General features: G+C 37.8%; 1 protein-coding gene across 2 annotated transcripts; it reads right to left on the reverse strand.

Annotated features, from left to right (window-relative positions):
* Window positions 1-15137: 15137 nt before the first annotated feature.
* Window positions 15138-17065, reverse strand: LOC102234982 (dickkopf-related protein 1-like). 2 transcript variants are annotated; one of them, XM_023327190.1, is made up of 4 exons: window positions 16655-17065; window positions 16418-16559; window positions 16122-16256; window positions 15138-16019 (listed from the first exon to the last, which is right to left on the reverse strand). In XM_023327190.1, the coding sequence occupies exons 1-4, from the start codon at window positions 16892-16894 to the stop codon at window positions 15700-15702; spliced, it is 837 nt and encodes a 278-aa protein (XP_023182958.1). In that variant the 5' UTR covers window positions 16895-17065; the 3' UTR covers window positions 15138-15699. The 2 variants fall into 2 exon arrangements, with proteins under 2 accessions (XP_023182958.1, XP_014328185.1); XM_014472699.2 differs by having other exon boundaries at window positions 16418-16562.
* Between the last annotated feature and the right edge of the window lie 614 nt (window positions 17066-17679).

Raw genomic sequence — 17679 nt, forward strand, 5'->3', positions numbered from 1 at the left:
GTGACAGGTACAGCAGACACCTGCATTAACTTTTCTTCTCTTTCACTTTCAGATTCTTTGCTTACTCTGCTTAAAACAATATTCCATTGCATTTAAATTATCTGCTGTTGCCTGGTATAGATCCATTTTCATATCATGTAAAAATTCTTATTATTTTAGAACTTTTCTTATCTAGAAAAACAAAAATTATTTAGGGAGAGTATTAATTAAAATAAAACAATACAGTGTATTCCACTGTTCTTCTGTTTTTTCCTGATATTTTATGATGCTGGGGACACACTGCATGATTTTCAGTCTAATTCTACACTTGATTCTGTCTCAGGGAAAGTCTGTGTCAGTCTGCACCAGTTGTGGTCAGTCAGCATGGTGAGTCAGCACAAAAATCTACTTCTGTGAGATGGGCTGAAGACTGGAGTCTGCAGAGGTATAAGAGGAGAACTGACCCAAACGGACCTATGTTGCAAGTAAATTTTCTCAAAACATCTCCCCCAAAACAATGTGAGAGAATGGTAGATTTTTTCCCAAAAACACTGAAAGCAGCATCAACAGGCCAAATCAGATCAAAGCATTAGTTTAATAGTGTGGACCTTTGAGCAACATTATTTTAGTTCTATATATTTAATTTCACTTGATAAAAAAAGCTAGTTTTTTTTTTTTTCTTCAAATTGTCGCATAATAAAATGCTCAGTGAGAAAACATTTTCACATTGAACCGTTTTTGTGCGACAGTTGTTTGGTTGAGAAGAATCAGTGATAGGCACACAACTAGCACATCAATCATACCAGCGTCCATTTGGATTGTGGGAAATGAAGGAACTTGTCACAAGAAATGTATACAATCAGTTCACTTCAGTATGAAATCTTAATCATCCGGTGTGTGTGGAATCCATGCAGATCACAGAATACACACAGTACAGAGTAAATTTGAGAGTTTAAGGGGAAAAAATCTGAAATGACCACACCATCAAAATTCTTCACTTTCGCCAAAGTTTATAGACTATTTCCTTTATAGAAAAGGTATAAATGAATAAAGGGGATAAAGGTGGATATTTAAATGATGTGGGGGTTTTTGTCTAACCCCTTATTGCATGGAAAATGAGATATTAAAGGAACCACTTAAAAGTATTTTATAATTTATACTATAAGCTATCCACGGGGACAGACATGGACCACTGAGTACTGAATAAACTTCACCTAGGTCAGAAGAGCAACATCTAAATAAAAAATATAAAATACATTATGGCCTCTTTCATTAGACTGCAATGCACTGTGGGGACTTCCTGGGTTAATAACTGGGATGAGGTTTGCATTACTTTGTGTCTCAGCAGCAGGAGAGGAAGGCAGCCCTTTAATAGAGCAGCTTCAATTACACCACATGAGGAAAGCAATGTCCTCTTGGATCCCATTAACAAAAAATATTTTCTAGTTGTAATCTGTGTGTACATACTATATGTGTATTTGTGTGCTAGAAGCCTTATGCATGTTCACTGGTGTAAAAATAACTTCATGCAGTGCTTTGCAAAAAGTGATTCCCAAAGAAATATTTCACAATATGTTGTGCTATAAACACAAACTGCAGTTTTGTATTGATATTTATGTGACAGACCACGTCACATCACTATCACAGTATCTTGTAATTTTGAAGTTGATGTAAAGGGATACCTATGTACCTATGGATACCTATTTATCCTTTTTATTTATTTGCAAATATACAGATAAAAATTAGAAAAGTGTGTCATACATGTGTTTCGGCCTCTATATGCAAATTAATTTCATCATATATAAACCCATTCTTCTTAGACATCAGAAACTTGTTAGGGAATATTAGAGAAATAAACAATGTCATGAAAACCAAAGAAAACACATGAGTGATGGTAGGAGTTGTGTTGTTCAGAAGTTTAAAGCAGGATTAGGTTGTAAAACAATATAATTAACTTTGAACATTTAACGGAGCACTGCTCAGTCCATCATCCAAAAATGGAAAGAGTCCTAAAAAACTATAAACCCACATAGACTCAGCCATCTACAGGCAGAACAACGAGATGATTGATCAGAGAAAAAGTGTACAATCTACTGATGACTGTTTAGAACTGCAGAGACCCACAACTTAGCCAGGAGACTCTGTCACCAGGACAATTATTAGCCAATGACTTTATAAATCTGGCTATGATGGAAAAGTTAAATTGCTGAAAGAAAACCACAAGGAATCGATTAGAGAAAGCCACAAGTCATGTAGAATAAATTTTTTTAAAAAGTTTCCAGCCTCATGCAAAGCACTATGTTAAGAGGGAAGCTAAATGTGTGAATAATCCCAACAATACCATCTCTCCATCTCTCCGTCTCTCCATGAGCCATCATTCTATGGGGATACTTTTCATTTAAAGATCCAGTTAAGTTGATCACAGTTAAAGGAAAGATGGGGAGCACAATAGAGCAATCCCAGAAGAATGACAATTAAGGGTTGCAAATATTTATGTTAAATTGGTAGCAGAAAAATGACCCTTTAACCACCAGCTAGAGCTGCAATGGAATAGCTTTGATCAAATCATATTTATGTTATGAATTTCCCAGTCTAATACAGATCTGTGGCACCATTTAGAAATTAACTCTTACAAAACTCTTTTCTCAATCTGACATAGCTTGAGCTGCTTTACAAAGATTTGGTATAGATTTCAGACTCTAGATAGGCTAAGTTGGTAAAAGATAAAGCCTTATTCAAACAGAAGCAAAACAAGGTTCTGGAAAGCATTGACACATGGGTGCTTAATATATGTGATAGGTCCATGTTTCATTTCCCCTCCACTTCACAAGTGTGCAATGCTTTTGCCTTGGTCTATCACCAGTAATGCTGCCGCATTCACAAACATGTCAGTATTGTCCTCACTCAGCACTGGAACGACTGATGTAATTAAAAGTTCTGACCATTCACCAACATCTGTCAAATTGCTGCTGTTGATAATCATCGCAACTACCGTCTAATTTCTGCATCTTATCATGGGCAATTAAGAAAATACGGAACTTCTAAAACACCCTTTGGTTATCTTTTTTCCAACCCCAAAATTCATTCTTTCTTTCTCTCCTCACCCATCAGCTCCTCAAACACATGTGGCGTCATGTCAATGGATGCCTCTTCCTGTGACTGCCTTTTGAAGGAAGCTATTTTGTCAAATGCCAAAGCCATTGGTTTCCTTCATTTCCTGTCAGATAAGCAGCCACAAAGAGCTCTCTTTTTTCTTTTTTCCCCTCATCTTAACATCCTCTTCTCTCCATCTTGTTAGTTGATAAAGAACGCTGTAATGCCAGGAAGGACACACATTCCTCACAATGGAGTCTCAGACCTCTAAAGCATGGGACTCAGCTTCCTCAAAATGCATTTGACACATCAGTGGAAAGGAGGGATGTAAAAAGAGAAAGTACCATGTAAGGAAAAATGATGGATAACAGCTTAAAGCCGTTTTCACAGACTACCTCTGGAGAATGTTACTTCATCATGTCATAGATTGCCCTTACACACAAGTAGCAGGAGGTATTTCTGTCCGGTAAATGTTCTGTTAATTTTGGTTTCATCACAGGTGGCTGTAAGCAGAACAGCACATGGATGTTTGCTTAGATTGTGCTTTTGACCCTATATTGTCTATTTGTACAATGGTATTAGTATTTGCCCTCACTGCCCTAATACCCCTACTATAAAACCATGTGTGGTATTAACTAGTTAACTGGCCACACCAAAATGAACAAAAGCGCCTGAAAAAGTATATACCCAGATCAAACCAGCTGCTATTCTTGAGACCTTTGGTGTTCACGCAAAAGCTTGGTCTCTTTATGAAGATGTCAAGTTATTTGTTTTGTTTTTTTCTGTCAAAAATGCTTTAACTGTAATTAGTGTAGATACTAATAAAAAAAGGAGCATGTGCACGATTTCACTGCAGGAGTCGCAAAGGCACTATTCTCAATCTATTTGCATAATCCTAAATTCAGTTCACAGTCAAATTAACAAATGTACAAACACATCTCTATGTTTTCAGTTTAAAAATTAATCCAACCATAACACTCATCCACATACAGATCTGGTTTTAAAACACACTCTTCCCAAGATTCCTTTTTTCTATTTTAATCAACTGACCTTGTTGTTATTTTCTTGTAAGATATCTTTGCAGAAAGCCATTGGAAGCACCTGTGTGCTGGAAAATATCATGTGTGATCAGGACACTTGGATGCTCACAAGTTTGTCCCAGACTGATAAGTGTAATGCCATCCATGTGCCTACAGACTGGTGATTTGTGCTATCTTACAGAAGTAGAAGTTTGCGGTCATTAATCTCCATTTGAAGATCTATCATCACGTTATTCTCTTTAATCTTAAAACCGTGCTTCGGGTACTTACTCATCTTCTTTTTTAAACATTGAAAGTGCCCGGAAACCGTCTCCAGATGCTCCAGCTGTTGTTACTGACAAGAAAGACAAGACATTATGCCAAAAAAACAGCAAAGTACTGAGCTATTAGCATCACAGTATTTTTTTTCTATTTTGTTTTTGTTTTAATAGATGTTTTGTAAATAGTACATAATGCACATATAAATACATGTATATAGATATGGCTAAGAACAAAATTAAAAATTAAAAAAGCAACAAACTCAAGTGTGCCTCCCTTTACAGTAAATAAGGTCAATTTTTTAGTTAATTTGATAAATATAACAAATTGCAATAATCTCTAATATTTTTACATACAAAAAAGCTTAAGTATGCTTATTTGTGTATTTAAATTTTACAATAATGTACTCACATTTTCTTGTTTGAATTGGAAAATTTTCAGCCTCATTCTTCTGCTGATAATGCAGAAAAGGCTGCATGATCATGAAGATGCAGCAAAAAACAGAAAAAAAAAACTGTTACATATAAAGTTCTCTCAGTTTGGCTCCAATCAAAATGGCTGAAATGCTTGTGGCTTCATGATTAAGCTGCTGCAAACCACACAGCCCAGGGAGAGTAAACCAAACATTTAAACCAAAAACCAGATACGGGCAGTCTGGGCAACAACAGTGGCATATTAGTAATTACCCCAAGACAAAATGTCCGTCATTTGTGTGTAACCCACTTACAGGCAATTCAGCTTCTCAGCACATAGAATTATGTCTGGGAGGCTTCGGAGGTTTTTGAATAATACAAAAGCAACCATTTGACATCCTTGAGATGACTGGAACTGCACTGCATTATCACAATGATATCTTGTAAATTTACATGAAAAGTGAAAATTTTACCAAGCACTTGCACTTCAAATTTAGCAACAATTCAACGTCTACAGAGCAATTCCTCACAAGCCCTATGCATCCCTTTCTGACCAGTGGAACCTTGTCCAGAAGGAAAAATTACCCATCTGTCTGGCAAATGCTTCCATATGGACGCAAAGAGCAGGGCACATTCTTGTGGAAATGAAAGCAGCTCCTTTAATCTTAGAGACATAATCAATAATTGATAAGAGTCGTAGCCACAAGGCAAAGCGGTAGTTTGAAGATAACTTAAGATTAGAGATGGGACAAAACGAAATGATATTGGGGGCTGATGTTGAATTAAAACATTATGCATGGAGGACTGGAATTACTTGCTTGGTAATCATGAGCACCTATCAGCTCTTCAGATCACTTCCTGCAAGCTTACCTCAGTCGTCTTAGAGTGATCATTGTTTTATCAGGAAGGAATGCTAATTAGAGAGATTGAGAAGAAAAACCTGGCCAACATCACACAATTACAGAATGTGGTCAGTTTAAATAATACAACATAGGCCTTCAGAGTAAATAGTAAAGGAGTAGAAACTTGGATTACAATTATTGTCTAGCAAATATTTACCAAGAAAAATACTGGAACATGGTTAATGACTGAGCCTGGGGAAGTTAGAGAAGTTAAAATGTGCATTTCAGTAACAGTGGGGTGAGACTGAGGTTTGTCAACCCCCCGGTGCATGTGCTGAGTTGGACGTTTGATGTATGAGATAGGCAAAGAACAAGTCCCTTTCAATCATCACGTCAACCTAAATTTCAGTAGGAATTCAAAAATAACACCAAGGTTGCAGGGAGTTTTCAGACTTGGCTTTGATTCAGGGCTTTATAGACTCAAGGACCAGAATTATATTTTAGTGCCAGCAGAAAATGTTCATCTCCAGAGCTGTTTCTAATGACATGGAGTGGCCTGAGATGGGCGCTACTGGTCATAAAACGACTAAAAATAGAGATGTTTTTTTTTTTTGCAGTCCCACAGCTACCAGTAAACAGAGCATGGCAAGTGATGACACCAGCCAATGTCTCTGTTTTTTTTCAAATAAGCATGGAATAATAATAATAGTAATAATAATAAGCAAATTATTTGAACGCTCACAGTACTGGAGACAAACATGAGCATCTTAAACCTGTACAGTAGCTGTAATGAAAGAATTCTTTTATATTACCTTACTGAGGAAATGCTCTTTTGCTCAGCAAATGGGATAACATGAAAACCAGCATTGACTCTCTTAAACAAATGCATGTGTAGTATGTGGTTTGTAACAGCAGAACGAACAAACTCTCTCAGTATCCACAGTGTACCAAATTACGGTCAAACTTGTCATGCATGATAAACTAACTTCTTTGTCTCCGGCTGCAGCTAGGAGAAATGTTGGGGTGTGTGCATGTATGATTTATACTTTTCCCCAAAGTCGGTTGTGAGAGTGTTTCCCACACACAATGTGGGGGGAACACACACACAGTTAGCGACCTCAGCGTAGCTGTTTGCTGTGGCTATAGGGTGTTCCTAATCATTTTCTTACCCACAACACAGACAATAAGCATGCTGTCCTATTAAGATTTGATTCTGTGAGTAGAAGGCCAGGCTGCACAGAAGAAAAGGCAGATGCAAGTCAGGTTGTAATTTGTTTGACATTTTGATTCATAGAATACCTTTTAAAATCTTGTGCTTTGGTCATGTTTATCAGTCAACGCTGCCAGAGAGAAGATAAGAGCACCCCATGTTTCCAGAGTGAACTTGACCACTTTACTCGTTTACATTTGTAAGGCCTCCCTTTTTTGTCAGCTCATTTTAAGCTGCTTAGATGTTGGTGTCAACAAATCAACATTTAGATACCGTACTAATGTGCTGCTGAGAAGGCCCAGTGAAGATAACTACCTTTGATATGACCCCCTGTGACTCAAACTGTCCTCGGCTTAGCCCCGCCAGCAGGGGCAAGACAATCCAATCCATTTGCCCCCTACAGAGATCAAAGCGTTTGCCTCCTCCACATCATTCTGTTTCTAAGGACTCCACCTTTGTAAAGTCTCCGCACAAATAAGATTGTGCCTTTATCTTTGGCGGGGTTAAAGACAGTGTTTTTGAAAGGACAGAAAAAACAAGCAGGAACATTAAAGAGTTTGGGTGTTGACCAAGACAAGAGAGACTGGGGGAGAAAGGTGGCATGAAAGGAGGTGGTGAGTGGCAAAAAGCTCTGATTAAGGTCTGATGACTATTAATGGGACAATGGTTGAACTGGGGCCATTAATGTGCTTTTGTCTGAGAAATTGCTACCCCATTGAGTAAACCTTTGCCATTACACAACAACTTGGGCCTTCGATGCTCTCAGCCAAAGATATTTTGTCTTAAACCAATACACTCACTTCCAAATTTGGAAGCTTTAGAACTATGGCTCTTAAGTTATGATTCAATTTACCACTGGCAGTACTTGGGCTATATGTTGATACCTGAAAGTAGGATTTTTAGAATTTCCTTTTGGAATCACAAGAATATTTTCTGAAGTTGGAATTTCAAGTAGGAAAGTCAGAGACCACCAAGCAGATATTAGTTGAGTATCTAATGTATCTCCTGTAGGTAGCTAAATTAGATGTAGGTAGCATTTCTAGTTGTTTGTTGTACAAAATACTACCAAAAGTTTCACCAAAGTGGTCCGTGGGTGCGAATGATTTAATAAGATAAAAATCCCCTGAAGAATGAATAATAACTGAGGTTTGAGTTTGGTAATAACTCCAACTCAAAATTCCAACTTCTAGAAATTTTACTGTTAAGAATACAAAATTCAAAATCGAAAGAAAAATTAAACCTCTGACTGGAAATAAAACTCATAATCACAGCAAATGCTAATACCAGTCAAGCAGGGAACATTTTTCATCTCGTTTTCAGGTTTCGAATTTCTGCCTGCACCATGGAAGTTGTGAGAATGTTGAATTGACCAAGGAGATATTTGCTCTAAAAACATTTAAGAAACACTGCTTTTCCATTTGCATTCACAAGCTTAGAGACATCTATTTCTTATGCCCCATAAAAGCAATAGTCAGTCTGCTCTATGCATTCTGAATTAGATACGGTCACCAGCAATTCTTACTGATGGCATGCACTTATGTTGGGGTTTGCGAGTCACTGCTTAAATTGTCTCTCCTTAGAGCTAGAAAGTTATTTTTCACAGAATACTGGTTTTGCGGTAACCTGCTGTCAGTCATCTTGGCTAATTGACTGTGACTCCATAAAGTTGCCATCGTCCTATGTTGCACGACTTAATATAAGTTTATTTCTTACTGAGTAGTAACTCACTCTGCTGGAGTTTCAACAACTGTCCCACTTTGCGAAAGCATTTTTTTAAACTTCTTCGAAACTTAAATAATGAGTAAATTATATGCAATTATATGTGTAAGACATCTTTTCTCAATGTGCCTGTGGCTGAGGCAGACTTTACATAGAAGCTAGGAAGTTTGCCAGCCCCTGGCACTGGCTCATGTCTCAGCCTCATGCCGCCACCAGCAAGCTTTTGGACAAACCATAATGAAGAGTAGGCATTTTTATCCCCTGGTGCATCTGTTTGCCCCCTGCTTGCCTGACAGAGCAGGCAGACATTGCATGCTGGGATATTATTCATAAAATCAATGGTCTAACTCTTACACCTGTGTAAGGGCAAACTATATTGGACAGAATAACAATGAGTTAAATTCATTTGAGGCCAACAGGTGGTACATGTTGCCAGCATGATACTCGAATCCTGTCACTACTAGGTTTTCTTTCTGGGGATAATGAGCAAGCACATCCCTCCAAAAGAGAACTAAGCTTTTACATCCGCAGACAGAAAATAGCATTAAAACAACAAATCTTGTGAGCAAACAAGAAGTCTCACTCTACCTAAAATGTAAGTTTGTGTCTGGTCATATCTAGGATAAAGAAAGCTTGTTTTTTATTCAGTGACTGAAATATTACTCAATTAAAAATAGTAATAATTCATAACAATATTACTCAAATAGAAGTAAAAAGTAGGTACAGTAAAAAAAAAAATACTGCTGAAACTTTTTTTTATGTTAATAAATCTATGAATGTATCTGCTGACCTCTGAAAAATGCTAATAACATTTCTAGAATTTATGTTTTACAACTGGAGTAGTAAATTTGCACTTAACTTTTGTAGCCTGAAAGTTTTACCCCAGCAATCAGCTGCCAAGCCATCCTGTGAAATGTGCAATTTATATTTGTGTCAGCTGACAAAAAATTGTTAAAGTACAAAGATGTGCTACTTTTTTAAAATTCAGCCTCAACACTGTAGAACTATCTTTAGCTAAATTTATATTGAACTAGTGTATTTATAGCAAATATTAGCCAGCTAAGAGTGCTTTGAATATTAAGTATGAAAATGTGTGGGAAGCTGACATGAAAAATTAGTAGAACCCCCTAAATTATTTTAATCACACATAGACAAAGTTTGTTAAGGTTAATGGGACAGACTGGAATGGAATCAGAATGATGAGACTAGCAAAAAAATATAATCTGTCATGGTGTTTATTATTGTGTCTCTTGTGATGTCATCAATTAAGTACTTATTTTTCTCCAGTTGACTTTTGCAAACTTTGTATTTTCAAGAAAACGTAGTGAAAATTTTAACTTATAACATAACAAGTAAGAGCATCAATATTTGAAAACTGTATTTTATTTTATTTGCTCACTTTTCTGTTGATGTGATTTTAAAATGTGTTTAATAATCTGAAGCACTTACGTGTGACAAAAAGCAAAAACAAATGTGCAAATGAATACCACAACAAAACTTATCAAACGTGTTTGTGGTTCCACTCTGTAATCAAAGTATTTAGAACCCACCCATTTGATTTTAACTAAGACCGTTAATCTTTTTCATTCATCTTTTTTTTTCTTTTAGTTAAGGTTGAATATCAGATCTAAATCCAACATCTTTACAGCACTGAGGTCAGCAGATCTGGATTCCTTTTTTCTAGCCCACTAACATGAGTGATGTTGATGTTCTCATCTCGCGAGCGGAAGCAGTGCTTAGGTCTGTGAGTTGGATAAGGATGTACAGAAAGACAAAAAAAAAAGATAGGGGTCGACGAGGAGTGCGCAACAGCAAACATAAACAAAGACACAGGAAGTGACTAAGAACCAGGAGCGTAACATGACACCCGACGAAAGCACAGCGCGTCATCACCTCGATCTGTGAAACCCTTGTTTGCTCTGTTGTGTTGACATCACGCAGGCCCCAAATTAGTGGAGCAAACCTGTTCTTCACCTGTATTCACACACTGAACACATTGTCCTTTGTTTAATTATTATTTCCCCAAGGATAGGGAGATTGCCTGAGTTGCTCAATCGAGGTGATTGCTATACCTCAAAGATGAATGGCAAGCATTGTGTTTCATTTCTATTACATGATCTTTGCCAGCAACCAGAAGTGTGACACCTTCTAATGAAATGTTTACATAAGAGCTTGATTTTGATCATAACACTATCTATCCTATCTTTTTCATCTGACAAAATAAAACACATTGCACTTGTGCGCTCTGGCTTTATTTCTTTAGACGTTTGATCTCCGATGGTTGACTTATGAATTTGTTACATGTTGGATGTCAGTCAGCAATGGTTGGCACCATTACCAGCACAACAACAACAGTCAAACATCACACCAATGAAGATAAAAGGTTTATTGTGAGTCCAAGATCATGAGGGGAGATAGAACGTTCTATTTAACAACTGCAATAAAAACAAATATCTGGATTTTATAATCCAGTAAGTGTTATCATGACAAGATTCTTGCAGAATGCCCATCTATCTAGATCAAAGTGCAGTTTGTTTTAGTTTATGCATTCTTATAAGGTGATGTAATAAGAACACATATAATACGCACAAATATGTAAATACATGTGGAGTAGTAGGGAAATGCACATAAAGTTGAGTCATTTGTGTGGTATTTCTTCAAATGAATTGTGTATATACATATACTGTATATATATATATATATTTATATACATATCAGCATGGATTTCTATATGCAATGCGCCTGAGTTTGGCATGGTACCTATGGCTTCTGGAAAGTGCATTGCTTGTTGGAGTTGCATGTGGGAACTGTCGCGCTCTATCGCTCTCAGTAGATCACCTATTCTGACATGCAAAATGAACCAACAAATATTTGTGGTAATGATTGTCAGTCTTTTCAAACAGACTGACAATCACACATCTATCTAAATAGCATATCTGCTATTTAGATAGATGTTTGTTGTAGCTCCAAATTGGACATGCATGGAAGGAGGTAAAATGCATGCCAGTAGACGAGATGATTCATTCTTCTGGCATAAAAATATCAACTGTTGCTGTTTTCCACTGTGTGGGTGAATGCACTATTCCCTAAATCGTTCACACCTCAATAAGCTTGTGGAGTTGTGTTTATAAATGTGTAAAATGCTGCAAAGCAGCATGTAGCAACATGGCTCTGTGTGTGTGTGGTGCATTGTTGCTTTTTCCAAAGTCCACGAAATGTACCATAGCTGTGTGTATAAAGTATACACACTCACAAACACACTTATAAATATATAAACACAGTCTGGCCGTCCTTCAGTTGGGGCACATGCCTGTGGCCTGACTTAGTCTGTGGCTGGTGTAATGATGACAGGCTCACAAGCACACAGATTCCAGGACCACCACACACATGACTTGGCTGGGCCTCCGTGTGGTATATTGTGCTGCTGACAATGCTCTAATTACTCTCAATTACTCTGAAGAATGGACATTAAATTTTTTAAATGGTTGTGTCTCAACAGTAATAAAACATACTTGTGTACAAGAGTAAAAATAGCAATACCACAATGTGAAAGTGCTCCATGAAAAGTTAATTGTAAATATTATCCGTGGTAGCTTTAATCATAATCTGCCTGAGCCCATACACTTTAATCATGAACAGTCATTACGGAGATAGAATGGCTCCTGGCATTATATGACAGTGTATGAAACTCTACTATTTTCCAATTATTTATCATGCATTAAACCAATAGACTGGAATATTTCAATCCAGCTCCAGGGTTATAAGAAGTTAGTATCTTACTCTTTTTATCCTGTCATTTACTATAAATTTAGTTTAGTTTGTGTTGGAGGTTGACCCAAGACAAATCAGGGCTTATGCAATCACTATTTTATGAGTCTTCAAATCACTGTGATGATATAAATACATATGAGTTAGCCTTGTAGACAGAGACTAACAGGTATTCTGAAAGATGTGAAGACCAAAGCCCTCTTCTACTGCCTCAAAACAACTCCATTGTTAAAAACATCATGGTGGTTTAAGTGAATAGCATTTTATTGACCTTTAAACCATCAGCCTTTGTTGATTATTTACTGGGAACATGGAGGTGGTGTGCCACCAGTGATATTCCCATGTAAAAAACTGAGCATCAGCTGAGTTAAAAGTAGAGCAGTTTAGAAGGTTAAAAATGTGACCACAGTTTTGGTGAACAATATTCTAATGATTTTTACACTGCCTTATTTTTCCACTTACTCCAATTGGAAACTAAAGTATGTTTCAAGCAGGACGATCATTGATGGTGCACTGACTCCAGAACCATGTGAAAAAAATCATAAATTTCTCTATATTTAAATTTTTGCATTGGATATTTAGTCATAAACAGATGATTTGCATTGAATGGTAATTTACTTAGAAACAGATGTTTATAATGGAAATACAGGCAGGAACTAGTGCACCACTAATGAGCTTCTTGAGTGAAACATCCCAATTCAGAAGGGATCATAAGAAGCATTTTCGGAAAAACTTCAGATAAACTGTCAGAAACTGTCAACAAAGTAAAGAAGTATGACATGAAAAAATTATATAGTAGTCTGAGTAGTGTTACACCCTATCCTTTTTTTAATCAGGTCTATTCACTGAATAAATGCGTTACAAGTCCTGTCCTAAGTAAATCTTTCACACAGAAAAATCATTGGTGACAGACTTCCTCCTATTTCTATTATCTATGTGATTAATCATCGGAATCTGTGTAAAGTATACAAAAAACGAAATTTATTCTTGGCCTGTCTCAGAGTCCTTGTTAACTGCATATTCTGGTAACTTCTAATCTGGATTTATATTACATGATAGCAAGAGAGTTATCAACGGCAGGTAATATTTGAACTGTTTACAGCCTTTAAATAGAATCTTACTGAACTAACTCTTTAGCATGTAAATTTGGTGAGTTTGGGGGAGAGTATAGAAATAATGACCAGTTCTTATATTGTATAGCTCTTTAATAACAGAGTAATACCGCTCTTGTTTTGTTTGCAAAACTTAACATCTGTGTCTACATGATTCCAAACAGATAGAGGTCATCTGCCACACTCAGATATCAACAGAGTCTCACGTTTCCTTTGATCTGACAAGAAAATCAAGCAAAAAGTACAGTCATTTTCTCACCATCTTCTAATCTAAACAGGCCTAATTACAGGCACCCATGTGAATTTGAGAGGTTTTATAGCCTATATATTAGAGCACACAGATTGCACAACATGTCAGGAAGCAGGCTGTGCTGTGCAACTCGAGAGATTACAGAGATTGAGAGGCAAGATCCTTTTTGGGGTTGCATCACACAAAAAATGTAAGTGTTGTTCTGCACTTTAGTTCATGAATGCTGGTGCAGATTGAGAAAGATGAAGTAATTAGAGGCTTTAAACCAGATAGGCAACTATCTGTTCTGCTACATATAAATAAGTCATAATTAGAAACTAGCCAACACCAAAGGTTTAGGTTACAAACACTCACTGCAACACACATACTTTGTTATTACCACTTTGGTGTTAACATTTGATATGACCACATCCTGTCCTGTGCTCTCCCTGTGATGTAGCCTTCTCAAATCACACTTACAATTCAGTTGTGTTAAAATGAACAACTTATTCTCCTGCTGTGACTAATGTTTGGATGATTTAAGGAGATATTCAGTGCATATTTTTGACAGATGTTATGAATGGGGAGTAGGTCTTGTTCAAACATTTAAAGGAGTCATGTAAATCTTTTCTTTAAAGGGCAAATGGAAATAGGAAGAACTGTGCCAGCAATTATTCTCTTGCATGATACACTGAGAATCACATTCGACTCTGTCAGAAGAGTTAGGCATAATACAAATCAGCAAACTGACAATAATTTAACCTACTATAATATGTTTGCATAATACACTGCTTTTCTTTAATACTAGGAAATTACTCTGATTAAAAACACTTTGCTGTTTTGTTTTCAGTAAGCGTTTTATTTTTAAAGATCAATGGTGGTAAACTTCTTTCTTCCTCCATTTCCTGTGTAAATAATTATAGGATTCTCTCTAAATCCATGGCAAAAGTGACAACCGATTTAAGGCACGTAAAATGTCATTTGGATAAAACACAGTGATGTTTCTAAGACTGAAGTTGTTTCTAAAGAGCTTAAGTGCACTTTGGTCTTGGTCGCCCTCTGACAGACTGTGGGATTCCCTTTAAGACACTCTAATCGGTATTTATAGTCTCAGAATAGCTTGAAGTTTCATAAAATTGTATTATCAGAAAGCAGCATAAAGTTTTGGAGATCAGATTTGATCTGAAACATCAACTAATTTGGATTTGCTTTCAATAAAAACGCCATTAGGGCTTGACATTGTACTTAAACCAACCCTTCTTATTTCACAAATTTTTACTTTCCACAATATAGTAACTATTTTACTGTAAACACACCTTTCCTGCACAGGCAACAGTTAATCCCAATAAATTTTGGGCTAAATCTGTTCTGCAAAAGTTTTATGAAATGATGGACAGCAAGAGTGAGGTTATCATGAGACATTTAATAATAAAACAAATATTCACATTTTCTTTACATAGTTTCATATAAAACAATATATTTTAATATATTTATATGTCACATATTTACAAAACATGCAGCACCATGTCTTTTATAATACTGGTGTTGACTTAATTCAATGGGACAAATAAGTGCCACTTACAGGATATTATTTACACTACAGTAATTTACTGCAATAACAGTGGCTCAAAGTTCCATAAAAGAGAAACAAAAGCAGCTCTGCCACTGACGACACAAATCGATTCCCCAAATCCTTCTGGAATGTCACTTCCTGATTTCAGATTCTTCACCTGATGATGGGGAATCGGAGATGCTGGTCTCACAATGTTGTGTCCCTGCGGGTGTCTCGTTTTTCCAGGATTCATGTCCATCCTTCCGGGTGATGTGTTGGTGTCAGCAAATTTAGCAGGAAAGAATGTCTCAGGTGTAGAGTGTCTTGTGTGTGCGCGCGTGCATATGAGTGTGTGTCAGCATCTTTGGTAAACACAAAATTGGAAGTGGAGGATTTGTCAGTGTCTGCAGAGTCTGCACTGATTTATCGATGTGTGTCTTTGTGTGTGAGTTTTTATGCCCCTGTATGCGCCTGTGTGGTTGTGTCAGCGTCTCTGACAGGTGTGTAAGTTCCGGGCTGCAGTCCTGCTGACACCGTGGTCTCGGCTGACACCGTGGTCTCGGCTGACTCCGTGGTCTCGGCTGACTCCGTGGTCTCGCTCTCCTTTCTCTGCCCGGCACACCAGGCCCTCGCCGCAGTCGCAGCGCTGGAACAGCTCCAAGCCATGATTGCCTTTCCTGCGGTGGCGAGTGCACACCTGGCCCTCTGTCAGCACAGGCTTGCAGATGCGGGACCAAAAGTGCCTGGCACAGCACAGACCTTCGGAGCAGTCTGTGGATCTCAGACATGCATCACCCTCCTGGCCTGGAGACAGGGATAGAATTGACATTTGTCACATATAACACGTCTGAAAACATTTTGTTGACTCTGTGACACGAGGCCGGTCATATCTGACAGGTAACACACCTTTGACAGTGTTCGGTTGGAAGCCAGAGGCTGTGGGTGTCCTCTTTCCTTGATGCTCCATGGTGTTGTTGTGTTTATTCCAGCCAGTGGTGACAGATAAGTCTGAGCTGTGAATGTCATTCACCTGACAAACACCTTTAAGAAGACAGCAAATAAGAGTGTTAAAGAACTGTTTGCGACAGAAGATGGCAAATGGAAAGTTTGAATGATAAACATGTAAAGTGAGCACAGAGAAAACTCAAACTACGTGAATCAGATGAATCACAGAAATGATCACATCTCTGATGTCTGCTCACCATTGATGCAGCGGTTTCCTGCGCAACACATGGAATCCCTCACACAGCGCTTCCGGCACTTACGGCACGGGAGACAAACACCCCGGGCGTCGTTGCAGAATTCATCACCTCCGCAATCTTCGTCATCTGTGCAAGCACCTGACTGCTGCAGCATAAAAAAAAGTTAATTAAAAAAGCCGAACATGTTTATGTTCTTACGCATGGTTTTGACTTTTACTCATACTAGAGTTAGTTTACCTGCAAGGTGTCAGGGGGTAATTTGTGTCCCATGCCACCAGGCGGTGAGGTGCGCGGACTTGGACTGACGGTGTCTGCACCTTTCCCCGCACCGGGTAAGGTTTTAATCGCGTTGGAATTCATCAGGACTGCTCCCGCGTAAACGTCTCCACAGTATCCAAACAGAAAGAGCTGCACAGCCAAAATATGGTGCGCAAGGGGCATCTGCATGATTCTTCTCTTCAATTCTTTAACAAACATAGAGAAAGAACGAAAAAAAAAAAAAGATATCCCTTATGTTATGCTGAATAGCAAAAAGTGACAAAGTCCAAACGGCGTGGGTATCCCAAAGTTTCCTTTGATCAAATCTAGATAAAATCTTATCTAGTTTCGGCACGATGCTCGGATGCCTCCTGACTCAGAAAAGTCCTGGGGTGATCTCTTTATACATGCAGACCTGTTTGTCTTCCCGCCCCTCGCTGTGCACAACAAAGGCGGAGGGGGAGGAATTTCAAACAGAGCCACACTGTACGGAAATAGCCATCCTTTGCACAGGACTACATTTCGTGGTGTTTGTGGAAAGATAATGACCCGCAGAGTCTGTCTGAATACCCATCAGCGGCGCGCAGGGGACATTCAGCAACACCCCTAGATTCCACAAGACACGATCAGACTTTAGAGTCATTAACAAAATCTCTATTGAATATCTCATCTATTTGTCTTTTGAATACAAAAACTGAACAACATTTTAAAGTTTAGGCTGGTATTATCCGTCCTCTTTGCAAATACAGCATCAAATATGCACGTTTAATTTTTCTATACTTTTATAGAGATTGTTGAGATTATAAAAAAAAATCACCTTTCAGTTCGTAAAATTGTAAGCATTTTCTTAAAATAAAAATTTAAAACCAACAAACAAAAAAAACTTTCATCTATCGTTTCAATAGCAGCCATAAGCAATCTTTATGACGGTGCAAAATACCGGCACATTTGATTCTTCCAGCCTCTTTCACATCCAAGATAACTCTAAAGTACCCTTTGGCACT

The sequence above is a fragment of the Xiphophorus maculatus genome, chromosome 22, assembly GCF_002775205.1.
Source record: "Xiphophorus maculatus strain JP 163 A chromosome 22, X_maculatus-5.0-male, whole genome shotgun sequence".
NCBI lineage: Eukaryota > Metazoa > Chordata > Actinopteri > Cyprinodontiformes > Poeciliidae > Xiphophorus > Xiphophorus maculatus.